At 41.0% G+C, this 17,271-nt stretch overlaps 1 protein-coding gene across 1 annotated transcript; it reads right to left on the bottom strand.

The window, feature by feature from the left end:
- Positions 1-7,752: 7,752 nt before the first annotated feature.
- FGF23 (fibroblast growth factor 23) lies at positions 7,753-11,081 on the bottom strand. Its single transcript, XM_074869512.1, has 3 exons — positions 10,859-11,081; positions 8,714-8,817; positions 7,753-8,190 (listed from the first exon to the last, which is right to left on the bottom strand). The coding sequence occupies exons 1-3, from the start codon at positions 11,079-11,081 to the stop codon at positions 7,753-7,755; spliced, it is 765 nt and encodes a 254-aa protein (XP_074725613.1).
- Between the last annotated feature and the right edge of the window lie 6,190 nt (positions 11,082-17,271).

Here is a 17,271-nt window from a genome sequence, read left to right as displayed (position 1 = left end):
GAGAATAGGGACAGAGGGGGATACCAGGATAAAACCACAAATCACGAATAGGCAATTACTGGTCGCTAAAGGAATGCTCCTGAGGTAGCAGGAGCCCTTTTGGGGCACGATGGATGGGATACTCTTTCCCTTTGACAGCCAGTTGGTTGATCAAGCCATAGCTGAACTGAATGGGGTGATGCACTAGGCTTGACTGTGATAAATCATGAATATATTTTGGAAGAGCTAGTTGCTGAAAAGTGAATTTACAGAAGTTAATAGTTGAGGTAAGAAAGAAGGTTTTATTGCAGAAGGGCAAGAATCGGAAAATTAGTTTAATAAGGTCGGCTATGCTTAAGAATCACAAAATTAAGAAGGTCGGCTATGCTTAAGAATCTCAAAATTAATAAGGTCAGCTATACTTAAGAGCCTTAGATGGACTTAATATGGAAAAAAGGGGGGGAAGCTTTGCTTGTTTAAATCAGAGATGTAAAAATTATGTAGAAGTCGCATCCTAAACAGGCAAAAATTATGGGGAGGGTCTCTAGGCCCTGTTACGTCATTAATCCTCTCAGAACAAGTTAGTGATTCTGGGAAGAAAGCCTATAAGGAGTAGATATAAAGTTGTATCATATAGAACATTGTATCTTAGCTCTGAAATTATGAGAATTTGCAAAATAAATTAAAGCAAGTAGCAAAAACATCTTGAGATATGTGTGTATCAAAATAGAGAACGAGGAAAGGAGTATCAGAAATGTTGCAGTGGGTGGATGGAATAGAACTTAGATAGTCTTAAATTATATCCCCAAAATGAATTACTTCATTTACAGCGGTATTGAACACAAGGGTAAAAAGAGGATGGATAATGGGAATGAGGATACGGAAAATACCACATTTAAAGCCAAGAATTAAAGAATTTAATATGCTTCTGTCAGGGGAAATGACTAATCTTTATCCCAGAATTCTGAAAGCACATCTAAAATTACACATCCGTAAGCAAGTATTTTAAATAGATCTGTCACGTTGGGCGTGGAACCGTATGACTAGAGAATAGAAAATAAAATATTTTTTATTTGAGAACAGAGGACAAAGTAATCTGACAGAACTGTTAGTTTGACCTTAATAACATTCAGGGCTTCAGAACAAATTCTGAAGGAGAATGTAATTACAGACAAGAGAGGTAAATGAAACCTGGAATATAATTAAATGAATTTTTACTGTAAGTAGTTCACACTAAACTGATAGTTCTTTGATGAAATAACTGTCTAGGCAAGGGAAAAAATGATGGAATATGATCTAGGTGAATTTTAATTGAACACTTCACACAATGCCACGATGGAAACCATCATCTCAACTGGAAAAGATAAATGTTACTGTGAAAAAAAAAAAAAAAGGTGAAATAGGTATGCAAATAATCTATGGGCGTATGAGTAAGTAGTAATGTCCAAGGTCAAGCACTGAACTGGAGTTAATATTTAAATTCCTTATGGGGCATTTTTTTTGTAATGACTTTGAATAAAAATATAAGAATGTGGAAATATTAGTGAGGAAGCATCATGAATAACCACATGGGTCAGAATATCATGCAGAGGAAGAAATTATTAACTTGAGGAGTGATTAATTTCAAAGGCATGGCATGAAACCACCTACTATGGGCTGCAAGCGCTGGCACTTCGATACCAATGACAAGAATGTCCTCTACAAGCTGGAAGAAAAATACTGAAAAACAACAAAGGAAGAGAATAACCTGGGGTAATATTAACCTCTGACTTACTATGGGTAGTTGGTGTTGTTGCATTTAGAAAGATAAGCTCGATCCTGAAAGGTGTTTCTGGTCATTAATGCCATCGCACGAGCACTGATGAGATCTCACCTGCAACACTGTGTAATTCTTGCCACTTTCGAGGAGGAGCTGGGAAACGTAACTCTACCTTGAAAATGGGAAACAATGACCTGGGTTAAGTAAGTCAAAATCCTTGAATTACTCAGATAAACACCACCAGCATTTTGTAGATTTCCTCTAATCCATAGATCTAGGGGTTGGTGTTTAATGCACGGTTAGTTCTGGGGGGAACGAGTAGGCAATATTTCACTTAGGAATGTTGCTGGTTCTAAACTGTGCCTTCCTAAGCATGTTGCTTATCCTGAAGGCTCACAGTCAAGAATGAAGTTCACTCTTGAGCAGATAAATGGTACAAGTCCTGCATCTTATTTAAATGCTCGGAGTAGGGTTGGAGAAGGGGAGACCTACTTTACACAAGGATTTCAAGCTCAGTAAAATGCAAAAAAACCCCATAGAAATTGAGGTTAAATTTAATTAACTTGCCAATCCTACTCCTGAGTCTTAAAATCAGTTCTTCTCCCTTCTGAAAACATTTGGGCTGTATCTAGGATTGTGCCGTAGACTCAGCAAATAGACTCCTGGCTTATGCACCAGACGTTGTTCAAATACAGTGAAGAATTGTTGGGGATGAGGATTTGCTCAGAGTTCTGGAATGGTCGTATTCAACCTGCTGTCCACAGTGTGCTTCAGAAAGACCACACAGCCCTCAGCTAAGTTACTAAGCAAAATACTCAGGGGACACAGGATGGTAGGTGATGAAAAGGGCCTAGCAACAGCCCACACAGCAGGCAGGAGAGCAGATCCGGTGGTTGCAAGAGCCTGTGTTATACTCAGTAGGTGTGGCTTGTGCTAGAAAGTACTTGGTCCTTCCCCGTTGTTACACCTGAAGCACTAACAGCCTTTGAGCTTGTGCTGGCAAGTCCAACAGCCCAGCCCATGCCACAGGAAAACTCGGGGGCCGATGGGTGTTTTGCAAAAGCCTTTTTGTTCTGGGCTTTGAGCACCATTACTGTCTGGTACTCTTATCAAACACGATTACAGGGTTATTACTGAAGAGCAGTTTGTAAAATTATACAATTTGCAATGAGATAAAACCTAGCAATAGAAAGAATAGCTGGGGGCTCTTGAAGAGGCCAGCTCAGCCCCCTTTGCTCCTTGTCCTTGTATCTTCAGCAGCTCTGGAAGGAGAGAGCACTGGCCAAAGGCAATGTCAGGGTCTCTGGAGGGAAGGTAGAAGGTTACACGAAGGCATCCAGCTACTGTAATTCCAAGCCCCGACCCAGGCAAAAGAAGCAGGGATGAAACGGAGATGGGTGATGTCTTTGCAGGGGTTTTTGTCCCCTCACTTTGCAGGCACATGTTACCTGTAAAAAGGCCAACACAACTGATTCTAATGACTCTCTAATTTGATTTTGCCTGAAAAATGAAAATTGAAAAATGTCTTTAGAAAAAGATGTTTCAGATGTGTACATAGGTGGACTAGTTTACATGCAGTCCAGCTTTCTGCTTATTCTTTGTAGCAATGTGGACTTAAAGAGTTAGATGATAAAGCTTTCTGTATTTAGTAAATAAATAAACAAAGCCCAGTTAACTCTTTTGTGACGTCCTCCAAGAGTCTCCATTCACACTGCTGTTTGAGTGCTGTTCTTTAATGTCACCATTTACAGACACCTCTAGAAAAAGAGTTGTTTCACTTTTCAGTTGCATTTCCCAGAATTTGTCTGGCCTAGAGATGGGGATCAAGTGCTTTTTTTAGGAGATCTCTGCTTTTAGAATGACTCCAGGAACAGGCAGTCTGGATTTCATTGATTATCCTTTGCCGTTATCATCCATGCTGTTGCCTTCAGTGCTGTGCTAAGGTACCTTGCAGATGCTTGGTGTTTTATGTGGGTTACTCCATAGAGAAAATGGTCTCAGAAATTATGATTCATATCATTCAAATCATAATCCATAGAACAACAGTCTTTGCATTGTTCCTCTTTCTCAACATTTTTTCCTTGCTTTAAGATCCCGTTGCAGTTTCAGGTCATAACAGAGCAAGCTTCCTGGGCAAGGAGAGATAACAATTGAATTGAAAATTCATGTTTGTCCTGCACGTGGAAAGAGAGAGAGGTGGCAGAGATGGTTTCTGGGGCCATGGCTGCTGCTCTGCAGCATGCTTTCTTCTTATTTCACTGTGCACAGCTTACTGTGAATGAGTTGGAACAGCCCCAAGGCAGTACTGAGATTTCAAGCGTGTGAGAGACTAAATGATACCAGCTGATTTTTTTAATGATACCTTGGCACCTATTAAGTTTCTCATATACTTCAATTCTGTTGCACATTCCTGCTGTGCTGCTTCCCCCTTTAAGTCTGTGGACCTAAACTTTAGCAACGGGAGGAGAAAGGGATCTTGGAGAAGAGAAAAGAGTTCCCCACCTACCTGACCACCCTCCCACTGAAGACCCCTGTCCTCTTGCCCACAAAGTGTGGCAGTACTGTGGTACCTGGTGGTAATATGACATTTCTCTTGGTATTGGCACCACAGCAGATGCAAACGATGCTACTGAGTATGACAGCTCCACAGAGTATTTGCGGTGAGGGACAGCACTGCGGGGAGATCATCTGTCAGACCCATGGGCTCTTGCTGTTTTGCAGCTCTCTGCTGGGTCTTGGTGGGCCTGGGGACCGTTGCAGGAAAGAACTATGGGGATGGTATCTGCAATTTATTCAATCTGTGACCTGTCTGCTGCAAAGCAGAGCCTTAGCATAGCCCTAGGAATGGAGTTAGAATATTTTGTGTGAGCAGTAAAGGTAATTTCCCAAGTATCTTTTGCCCTATGACCTTAGAGCCAGCATCACAAATATTTCCTAGCAGGACTAAATTTCTAGATCAGTGGTTTTCCGTTGCTTTTGGGTTGCATAAGAAGTTTCACAGTTGGGGTGACAATCTCTTCATGATCAGTCTAGAGCTACTAAGACTTTGTTTTCCTCATCATCTTTCATGGTTGAGGTGCATGAAACACCCAGGAAGCTGCAACATAAGAGTCTGAAAATCACAGGGGATAGCGTGACACAAAGATTTTCAGACATGGCTACTATCATTTGTTCACTCAAGTAATTCTGGAATGGGGAGCTTGAACAAAAGATGCAGAATCCACCGTTTAGAGAGAAGGAAAAGTTTATTGGTACTTTTATAAAAGGAAACAGTCTCTATAATACATTGTTATATTTATAAATATATTTATAAATATTCTGTGGGACTTAAGACCCACTCAAATAAATAAATAAATATTGCAATATAAATAAGTAATGCTTTCTTATAGCTGGTGATTACCAGCATCTCCTTTGAAGAATTAATTCTTTTGACATTGCAGTACAGTTCTTCATATTTACAAATATGTTTTTTGATGCAAAATCCACTTCGCATTCACTCTTAGCTTAGAGACTCAATCCCCTGGCTACTGATGGAGTGAGCAACCCTTCTTACTTTGCTCTAATGTATGAATACAGACTTGGTATGGAGATTTAACCGCACCGACACTTCTCGTCAAAGTTTGATATGGATGGAGACAGAACTTTTCATGATTCAAATTGTTGTAGGCCCATTGACTTGGAGTCCAAGACAGCCCTGTGGAGCTTACAACAATTTATGCAAAATTAAAACTTCACTCGTGTAATTGCAGTCCAGAGTTCTCAAGGAGCAAAAGCCAAAAAGAATGGTATAGGAAACAAGTAAAATTATTAAATGAGAACATACAAATAAAATCACACCTCCACTGTATAGACAGCAAGGTAAAAAATCTTCCTCTATTTTGAATAAGCAAGAAAATACACAATTATCTGCCCACCCTGCAATTCTCCTAAATCATTTAGAATCACTCTTCTCCTTTTGAACCTAATCAAAACATGATGAGTTTAGAGGATGAAAACCAACAAATTATGAGACAGAACTCTTGGTCTAATCCTAATCATTTGGCTTGTCCTGTGCTCCTAAGAACTTATATGAATTAGGTATCACTCCACACAGGAAAACTATTCTAACAGCAGAATCAGGCTCTATGACTTTTCTAACATAACAGCTTGGATGTTGTAGATAAAGAGGTATCATGTATATATTCATATATAGGGGGAAAAAAGATATTTTAAATGCTGTCAGCAGAACAGAGCCTGTACTAAATCCAGAAGAATTTCAATGAAAGCAAGAAACACAGGGGGTCTTATTTTGATTTTGTTACACTCCTGTAACTCCAGTGGCTTCAGTGAATTACTTCACGAGACAGAAAAAAGAACAGGACCAGAATCCAGCCTGATGTCTTTTGCATTATTGCTATGAGCACGCCTGGGACAAATGTAGCATTTTCAGGCTGTTGTCAGGCTGTTAAATATACTAAATAAACAAAACAGAAGAATCTGCATCTTGACATGCAGAAAATGCACACACACCAGAATAAAAAGCTTTTCTCAAACATTTACCACACCGGATTATTGTGCAGCTCATCGGTACCTTGCTATTGATTTCTGCAGAGTACATCAAGAATAACTTTTTCAAAGCCACACAGGTTTAAGACTATGGGAAGATCGAATCAACATAAAAAGAAAAAAGGGAGAAAAATAGCTAAGTATGTACACAGTTTTCAGAGTCTTGTGGAAATGAATATAACTCCATTAAAACCAATCCAGCTAAACTGAATTCTACCAGTTAACAATTTGATGTCTGAATTACAAGGAAAAGCTCTGCTCTGCAGATATCGCATCTTAATTAAAGATTTGTAAACTTCAGGTGTGTATATGGAAGTTAGATTCTGATAAATTAACTTACCCATAACATATACGAATCTAGGGAAAAGATTTTGTCAACATTAGACATCTCTTGATTAATATTAAAGTAAATGTACAAGTATAAAGCTTCTGATACCTGCTCAGAGCTAAATAGAAACATGGATGCTAAACTTAGATTTTCCTTTTCTAAATACAAACCTAATTTTCATTCATTAGATGAGAGTCCTCATGAGCTATTAATACTTTGACTCCTATAAGGCATATTTTTTGCATTTTTTTCCCCCTGTATCGTTCAGCAGTGTGAAAAACAAAACATCCTGTTTAACACACTACTGATTATTAGTAATCCCGGTACTTCTCTCTGGGTTGGAAATATGCAAAACTAATGAATGTCTCTACATTATATGCCCATACTGTGATGCTAGAATTTAGTGAATGTAGAAGTGTGATAGAGAAGCACTTGAGAGACAGTGAGACTGTTGTCTTTTCTTCTCAAACCTCAGCTTGGATTCAATAAATGTCAGAAATCACTCTCTGCACAACACCATTTACACAACAATTGATCCTGTCCTGTTGTCCTGTCAGTTACTCCAATTTCTGTGTGTGCTGCTCCTATGACAGCAGAGTGGTCACTTCTTGACTCATATGGGCATGAAAAGAGACTGAAGTTCCAACTTAACAGCTAAAAACATGCATTGTAATTTTTATATGATAATATAACACACCATCGGTTGTTTGTCTGCTGTGCTTGCACAGCTGGGGGTGGTGCTCCTAAGAGGATTCCCTGTCTCTGTTGGAATTGTAGATGCTCCAGGTCTCTTCCCGGTTACATCAGTAATGTAACATCGGTTTCTCGTTTCACTAGAACGAATTCTTCTTTTCACTGATGCATACTTAAGGTGATTCAGACCCTGAAATGTTTGGTTCGTATTATTCTTTTCATAAATGTATCTTCTCTCCAGTAAAAGAGACCCCCCAGCTGGAAAACGTGCAACTTGTTTTTTCAGTAAATTGTCATCTGTAAGTACAAAATTTGAAATAAGGATTTTTTTCCCAATGTCTTTCAGCTTTCTAATAGCCATTTTGACATTCAGACTGAGTGTGCTAGACGGTTCCTTTTGCCTATTATATTCACCCACGCCTTCAGTCTGCAAGTGACGGGGCCACAGTTATCTTGTAATATAGAAGCGAGGACTTGCGTACCTCCTGGCATCCATCATTGCGTGTGGGTCGTCTGGATTGACCACGTCGTTCTGGTTGATTCTCATGGGTTTTCTGGGTATGTGGGAAAAGTCTGCTTGCGGCTGCAACTGAGATCCGAATGCAGAGATCTTTCTCTGCGGGACCAGGATCTGGTGAGGATCCATTGGATCGATATCTGCACTTCTAGTATTTCTGTGGGGCTCAGGTGTGTTGAATCGAAATAAAGGGATTTCATTTCTCCTGGACAAAAACTGGGAGTATGGTGGTGGATTCATTCCAGGGAAGAACGCTTGTTTAACTCTGCCTAAGCTAACCAGGAAGTTGTGTTTGGGAGACTGGTACACATCATATCCATTTTCCAGCGTCCTGTGGTTGAACACACAGTCCTCTTGACTGAAGTAATGCTTAGGGAAAAAAATATGACACCTGTGAGCAGAGGGCTTTGGTGAATGACAAGTGCTGATTAAAGACGGAAAGAGGGATGAAATCTTGCAGCAGGTATTTTTCTGATCTGCCAGGTCTGTAATTCAGACAGGTCAGGCTTAGTCAAATGTAGATCTGAGATGCACACCCATGTTTTCAGCAAAGGTATTATAACGATAAGACTGTTTTCTTTCAGAGGGCTGCACTCTTTGAGCTACTCCCAACCCATGGCTCTACGCTACTGCAGGAATTCAGGCTGGTGCATCACTGGATCTCATTCTGGCCTCGTTTACCCAAGCAGGAACTCAGATGATTTTTGGCAGCTCTACAACTCAATACAGTCAAAGAAGAGAGGAAAGCTAAACCTAAGTGTCAGGTCCTCAGCTCGCTTAAATCTGCATCCTCCTACTGTGTCTATAGAGTTTTTCTTTAGCTGAGGAAATAAGCACCAGAGTATCAGGCTGCACCTGCCTTTCAGTCTTGAGTATTAGTAAAGTCACTCACCGAGCCAAAAATGTTTCCTTTCATGTCCATACATAGGTAGCGTCCACTCTTCACACCCGTGATTATTACTGAGCCAGCACCCTCAGACTTGATCATTAAGGCACCTGTTTAGAAAAACAAAGATGTCAAATCGAGGACCCAGTTTGACACTGCACGGCTGCCTGGCAGGTCCAAGGTGGTCTGGCTGGAAGTGTCCCCCAGGGTTCCGAAACAACCTCCCACATGACCCGAGACTTTTGCCCACCCTAGATCAGGTTAGCTGTGTCTTTGTCTGTCTGAGTTTTGGAAAGCTCCCAGGATGGAGATGCCACTACCTCTCCGTGGGCCCTGTTACAAATGCTGCACTAACCTCCCCAAGACAACTTTTTTTTTTTTCCCCTAACATCTCCTTTGAAGTCCCAAACCACAGTCTGGGGACATTGCCCTTAGTTCTGTCGTTGGCCAGTACCAAGGGGAGTTTGTCTTCCTCATCTTTGTGACTCCCTGTGGTATTAGATTATCCTTAACCTAATTTTTGCTAAACAAGGCCAGATCCCTCAACCTTTCCCGATAGATGGTGCTCAAGGCCCCTGACCATCCTGAAAATCCTCTGCCAGACCAGCTCCAGTTTCTCCATATCCATCTTGAGCTGGGGTTTCTATAGTGCTCCAAGAGCAGTTTCACTGGTACCAAGTAAGGCAGAAATAAAAACTTTCCTTCATCTGCTGACCACAGTAGGTGGTTTGCCTTCCTCTCAAAGTGAGTGTGCTGTTCATTTATGGTTGACTTCGTGCCTGCCCTCAGATCCTACCCAGGAGGACTGTACACATCCAGCCTGTGCGGCTGCAGGGTCTTATTGCAGCCCTGGTGCAAACTTTGCACTTCTCATTTCTATGGCGTCTCAGTGGTACCATGGTGACCTGGCAGAGATTCAGTTACCCTCCCTTTCACGACCCCTTTCGCTGCCTGATTTCCATCCTTCCTGCTTCGCCATTCCAAATACTGGTGTGTTTGCTTCATGGCAGATATGGGGAAAACATATTTTGCTGTCTATTGGTGTCTAAAACATCACACCAGTTCTTGACCAACGTACCTAAAATGAGTTTTATAAAACCTTTAAATATGCAGGAAGAATAACAAGAAGACAGTGCAAAGCGTTCCTGCAAGTGTTTCATTAGTAATTCCTAAAAATAGCAGAACTTGATCCTTTTATCTCCTTGATTAAATTACAACTTTTAAAAATATCCTTTGCTCCTTATATACTTATGTAAAAACATAATTACATATGATTACATTTTTAATTGAATGTATAAAGAAGATGTGATGCAACAATAATAAACATGGCTTTATGATGCCTAGCTACCTGTGATTTGAGTGATGCTAAAAGAGAAGTACTTTTGAAACATTATGAAAGAATCCTAAGTCTTAAAAAAACCCTCTTTTTCTACTAATGATAGTGTTTGGGCGAGGTATTCGGCAAAGGAAGAAGAATCCTTTAGTTTTCCATGAAAATAAACTATGATGAGACAATCTGAGAACCTTTTAGTTACAGTAGGGAATAGTCACTTCTCATGAACCGCAAAGGCTTAACACTTCCTTTTCACCAGTCTGGATTTTTGTAGTTTCCCCCTTTTTAATCAACCTTTGCACGCCCGTGTTCTATGCACATCAGAGTTAGTTTTAGTAATTATCATCTCTCCACCCCAAAAATAAAGATTTTACAGACTCTATCAGTTTTCCACCACTGCTGTGGTGAGTTCCCTCAGTGCAGTTCCTTTGGTAACGCTGTCACTGCAATGGGAAGTAGCTATTTGGGGGATGTCATCACCAGCCCCTAATAGGAACTTCCACAAGAAGCTGTGGGTGAAATCATGAAGTGAAGGATAAGTCAGGTAGCTTTTGCTTGCAGAACATTACAGGAATCACAAGACTTTTCTTAGGCGAGAAATGAAATTCCCTATGTACTTTATTTCTTTGGAGTGATTTTGTTTATTTGTTAAACTAAAGGAGGATTAGAATTTTGTGTGTTTTCCATCCCATAGCTATATTCCCCCATCTGTCTGCCCAATGAGAGGAGGGGATTTTCTACAGTCAGTGAGAAAGCAAAAGTCTTGTCCTCCCTTCCCTGCTCCCATGAAGACTGAGGGTCCATAGCAAGCTACTTACTGTAAATGGTTTGGTGAGGAACACCATCAACGTAGCCATCAGCGTTGATTTGGAGATGGAAGCTGTTCCTCTCCGTATCTGTGTAGAGGTGCATCAGGTGATCCCCATTCCCCCAGCTGGGATTCAGCAGTGGAGAGGAGTTGGGAAAGGCGAGGGTAGCCTTCAGGCTACAGAGTACCAGCAGCAGGTACCCCAGGCAGCTGTAGGGACTTCTCTGTGGCATGGCTCGCCCTTCCTAGCAGTTGGTCGGTATCTGCAACTTGATACGCCGCTGTGCTTCTCGCTTGCCCTTGGTCGCCTGTGTCTGGAGTGTGAATCCTCAGGTTCCCTTCTCTTCTGCAGAGGCTTATAAAGAGCAGCAAAGTGACATCACACAGGAAAAACCTCTCCACATCCTTGATTTTTGTCAAAGCAACATTTTAAGTGTCCCGAAACCTCAAGGGAAGGATCTCTGGCTAAGGTGCGGGGGGAGAAATGTAAGGTTTCTAAAGACAGCTCACGAAAGCTAATCATATGTTCAAATGTTATCTACAACCCTGTGACATCTGAAAGCTTCCCACGCCCCTACTGTTAGATCCAGGAAGAGCAATCCACTGCACTTTAATTTTGCTGAAGGGAATGACCCTTCAGACCTGAATTATCTTTTCTTTTCAGATATGTTTATTCAGATTCCCACCTCCACTCTCAGTTTCCAAACTACATTCTGATTTAGTGAAAACATCAAATACTGCTAAAATTTTTTGCAAATGTATCAAAAGCTGATATTAGGTTGTCCTTGGACTGATTTCCCCTTCACTATGGTATAAGGTTAGCAGTGAGCCTCTTGGGCTGGTATTTGTGTCACTCCATTTAAGCAAAGGAAACTTGATATGAGTACAACCCACTTCAAATAAGCTGTCCCTTTTATTTCTCCAGTTTCATTTTAAGTCACCTAAATAATTTAAAGTTGACCAAATGGCTGAAAATTACCTGTACAACACAAAATCTGCATGTTTGTTCCTGCATTGCACATCCGGCTGGCAGTCTTTTACAAAGTCATACCAGTTAGCCTGGCCAGTAGATCTAGGATCTGAATCGAACCTTAAATCACTCATATTGACACATTTTTATCACTTCAGGTATAGCAAGCAAGCTTGGAAGCACTACAAAGGGACATGACCAAGCTGAAAAGTAATAGATGAAGAGCAATGTTAAAAAATGTTCCAAGACACAATACCTGCTTTTCAGTTGTCCTGCCAATGTTCTGTGTCTTCACAAACAAATTTTCTAGTTTAAAAAAATATGGTTCATTTTATTGTATGAAAATGCTGTACTAATGGGACACTGTGTATATGGATAAAACAATGATGCTAGGAATAACAAGTTATAAACCTAGACTGTGTTAAGGTTTTATTTAAAAATTAATACAAAATGGAAAAGAATACCAAACAATACATTAATAACTTTTCAAAAGAGAAAGCTGAATTTTTTGACTGTAGCAGTCTTAGGTTCAGTTTCAGTCTGTAGTTGGACACAGTATTCAAAATTCTTAGTTTCATTAACAAGCTGTGGAGCAGTGCCATCAGCACCAAAGATATTATGGATTGATACAACTGTAACCAACTGCAAAAGTTGATCTGATTTTTTTTTATTGTTTAATATTAGCAAAACTCTGCCAAATTCTTCTGTGTAAATCTAGAGACTTGCGTCAGTGTATATACACCTGTGTAAATGACAGCATTTTTTAGCCAAAGTGTATAAGGGTCATATCTTAAACTGAGTAGACTGACAAAGCTGTCTTCACTGAGAGACAATCTAGGCTACAGATGTTTTACTGGTTATAACATCTGAAATGCTGTAATTTAAAAGACAGCTTGGAAGGAAAGGAGGGTTATTTTTATTTTAAGGCGATGTATCTATTTATTGTTGAAATTATCCATCAATGTTTTTCACTCTGGTATTAAAACAAATGTTTGGGGTTTATTGTTGCTGGGTTTTTGTTTTGTTTTTCTTTTGCTCCCTTTCATTAGACTACGATGGAAATGTGGATAAGTATAACTCAGAAGTAGTTGCAAAAGATTCTGCGAGAAGCACTTAGAGGATAGTGTGTCATCTTGGAATTTTTTGTGATTCTTCCGTGAATGCAGTTTTTCTGGTTTGATATTTCATATTCAACACGAAATTTTTCCGTGCTTGCCATTATGCACTGATTTGATCTCTCTCTGGTGTCTTAGCTGCAGAGAAAGAGGTCTCAGATGTTTGACAAATTTATTCAAAACCCATTTTAGCCCATGTCAGTTGTCAGCCAGTGGCTGTTTCATTTTTTTATCTGTCAGAGAAGCAAAGACTACTTTCACATGCTTAAATTGTTCGGCATTTTCAAAAGTTTCCCATAGGGTCAGCAAAACTCCAGACTTTGCTGAGTTCTGTTTAAGCTGATGGGCTAAAGAGAATTTATTTAAGTCTGCTTGTGAGGATGATAATGTAAATTTTGCCTTTTCATAGATTTTTTGTTTGTTTGTTTTAAACCTCTAAATGTTCACTGCTTGTGGTTTTTTTAACAGTTCATTTCTTTTTATTTCAGGCTGATCCATTTATCCTTCTGTTGGTATAACACTTACCTTCTCCTACCCCTTCAGCTGTTGATGAAGTAACTGGGTGTATGAAAGCTTGTTTTCTTCTTCAGCCGTGTCTTAGTCTAATAGAAGTGATGACAACCTTTCTCCTCGTGTATCGTTACGCTTTGCATCAGTAATAACAATATTTCTGCAACTTTTACCACATATGTCGATACTGCTTTTTTAGATCTCTATATTGTTCTGAGATGCCTGATGAATTGAGACAACTTTTCTCAGTTCTCAGTAAAGAATTAGCTGTAGTCTTACAGACTTTGCTTGTTTTAGAAGGAAAAAAAAAAAAAGAACCGAATTTGAAGACCAAAACCCTTTCCTCAAACTCAGACTGCTCTTCTTTAACTGCTACCTTAGCCCAAATGGATAATTCAGGTAGTGCTAAGTTTTGTTCAAGCATGAAAACAGTTGGTCCCTCCTATGAGGAGCCTACACTTTTAAGCAGATAGGAGGGAAAGTGGGTGCTGTGAAAACAACCTTGTGAGGACATGTGGAGCCTGAGCCATGCTGGTGGGAAAGGGCAGGTCTGACCTCTGCCTCAGGGCTGAACACGGACATTTCTGTGGTCAGAACGGCCACGTTTCCACATTTTCCACTTCCCATTGCAGGGATGCTACACAGCCAGTGTCAGGTGCCACAGTGGTATAGGGCATCTGGGAGACACCCTCGAGGTAGCACCGGTGGTGGATGTCAGGAACCACTGAGGTAAAGTGAGGAAATTCTCACTTCAGAGCAAGGTTGAAAGGAAAAGATGGATAAGACAGATCCCAGCTTGTGGGCTGAAATTAATTTGAGAAAATCAATGATGCTTTGCCCCTTAGTGGGTCCCATTCCCCTCCCTCTTTCTGCCATGCCTTCATTTCAGTTCCTGCTGCCTCCTTGCTCCTTGCATCGGAGGCAGCATGGGCCTGGCTAAGCCCATTAGTCTGGGCGCTCAGCAGAGCCAGGAGCCTCGACTGTAAAACCTGCGATGCTTGTGCCTCGCCGGTGCGGCATGTGCTGGGAGTGCTAGCCCAGGACACACAGAAAATGGGCCACAAAGCACCGAGTATCTGTAAATGACTGTAATAACTTCCTCTGCTGAACAAAGCCGAACAGTGGAAAGTCTTCTAATTTATTAAAATATGGTCATTTAACTGCAAATTATAACCAAAACTGTACATAGAAGGAACTGAGTTAGGGTCATTGGAGCAGCCTGGGATCTGACTTTCCCCCCATTTTGACTGCTTTGAGTTTCAGCCTTAGGTCATTTTTTGATCAAAGCTTACCATTTCAAATCTGTAAAACCTTGATCTCAGCAACTGTGCATCATCCCTTGTCCCACTGCTAGCAAAGTAACTCTTTTCTTTTATTGCTTATCACTTCAGTCAACTGCAGAGGGAGTTGGGAAAGGCAAGATTTTGACAACAGATTTGAGTTCCTACAAGTGATTTGCTCTCAGTTACCTTTTGCAGACCCCTTGAAAGTGCTTTATGCACCATCAAAAATTTGCAGGCTTAAAAAAAAAGGAGTTCCTAACTCAATATAATGAGGTTGCCTTCCAGGATTCTCCTACGAGTAAAAATGCACGTTCCCTCAGGGTGCTGGACTACCTTTCATCATGTAGGAGCACCTGTAGCACTCTTGCTTAATAAAGCATATTGACTTCTATTTAAACAGGTGTGTGGCTTGTTCTTTTGCAGAACTCTGTGCTATCTGGGATCTGGGATGGCCTCAGGAAGCCTCTTTCTCTCTGCTGTTTCAAAGATCACACGGGAGTTTGGGTTGACAGATTTGAATCTACCTCTGCTTTTAACAATTTTATTTGCATTGCATCTCTTCAAAGAGGTCAGAGAAATCAGGGGCCCTTCCCTCTGCCTCCCCTTCCTTAAAATCACTGTAATAACTGGCTCTGGGACAATCACATTTTCAGCATTGGAAATACAAGGGTGGAGTGCCTCTCCAGGAGTTATTCTAGGAATAATGACGCACTAAGTCAACGGTATGTACAGTGGATGCTCTGTGTGTATGTGTGTGCATGAGCCTTTGCCACAGACTTTACCCGGTGTTGTTAAACACATCCTGAGTGACCTTATTTGGATGTCCCATTCTTGTCACACTGCCCACGACTAAAGAAAACATCCTGGCTAGGTTCACCTACGTGAAACGAATGAGGTAAGCACAGCCCACTGGGTCTGGGACCGCAGCATGTACTAGCAGTTTCTGCAATGTGCTTGCCAAATATATTGTTTTGGGTCTTCTATTTTTTCCCCCTCACCCTTTCTCTATGTAGTAGACATTTTGGAAATCCATTTCCAATTTCAGAAGTGCTAAGTCACCTGCACAGGCAGCTCCAACAGTGATACTGCTAGAGTAGCTTCGTTGATGCCTTTCTCTACAGGATGCGGGATGTATGGTCTTCCTCAGAAGTGCCTGTCTTTTCTTCTTGGCACTTTTCTTTCCAGTCAGACAGAAGACTGGCATAAGCTTTCAGCTCTGGTTCATCAGTCCAAAAGAGGGGGCAGATTTTTACCAGTGGCTTTAGAGACAGCTTTCAAAATTTAATGCAACAAAGACAGGCAGAAAGAGAAAGACACAGTATTTCACTGTATTCTGAGGAGGAGGTAGATCAGAAAACAGACTTCCCTGCCTGTAAATGTCCCAGATGGGCATTTGTGATGCTGTTTGTGTTGTTTTGCTCTAACTGAAATGAAGGGCCTCATTCCTCCTCCAGCTGAAAACCTTGGCAGAGCTCCCAGTTAAAGCAGAACCAGTCCCTAAAAGGTTGTGTTTTCTGAACAGAGAGTGTTTCTGTCATTTTAAAGGGTCTGAATTTTCTTAGGTATTGTGGAATGGTTACAATCTGTGATGAGAGCTGCTGATACCCTCCATTTCCAAAGAGATTCTTCTAGTTTATTGAAATGGAGTCTCTCAGATTGTGGCACCCCTTCCTCTGGGGATGGGAAGTCCCTTTCACATGGGGGGACCTGCTTCTCCTGCAGCTCAGGTCAACACATGGACACAACCAACCCCACAGATCATCTAATATGCTTGGTGGTAGGTAGATGAGAGGATGTCCTCGCCCTAGGGTGAGACAAATGAGAAAAGTTGGTGGGGATCTGAGGGTGGGTCTCAGCATAGAAATAAGTGGGGGACAAATGGGGAGGCATAGATGTGAGGGGGTACACCAAGAAAGTGGAGGAAGAGGGCATGAAGGCAGACCTCTTTTCATGTTTGTCTGTGGTAGCTTCTGCTCTTTGTATATGAGCAATCTGAGGTAATCTGCTTGAGCGATGCAGGTGGTTGAACCAAATGCCCTTTCTCAGTGTCCTGTGGTATCAAGTTCTCCTGATAATCTGTGGTTTAAAATATGTATATATATTTAAGAACACATAATTTCATCTCTTGGTGTGCAACTTGTAATTTCATCTAAGGTACCATAAGAGTGAAAGAGTTTCAAGTTAGTTCTGCTCCTACACACATACTTGTATCAGCTCTCAGGTGTTTTTTCTCCTCAAAACTAGACAGCCCAACCCAGTCTGAGCTCTCACATGGAGACGTCTGCATGCTTTCTCTGAGCATCCTTTGGTTGTTGCTCTTGCTGCTCAGATCCCAGCCTGATTTGCTTCAGTCCACCCTCTATAAAATAAAATCCACATGCCCAGCAGCAAGAACCTGCAGCACTTGTCCATCCCTTGTTTTACCGCATGACCCTTTCTTCTCTGGATACACCTCCATTGTTTCCTACATTCTCTAATGCAGTATAACCAAATGCTCTTTAACATGTTCAACCTGAGATGAGAAGGATGTCAGTGTGCCAGGTGG

This window comes from Strix uralensis, chromosome 5 (assembly GCF_047716275.1).
Source record: "Strix uralensis isolate ZFMK-TIS-50842 chromosome 5, bStrUra1, whole genome shotgun sequence".
In the NCBI taxonomy this organism is placed as follows: Eukaryota; Metazoa; Chordata; class Aves; order Strigiformes; family Strigidae; genus Strix; species Strix uralensis.
This window is presented reverse-complemented; position numbering and strand designations above follow the sequence as displayed.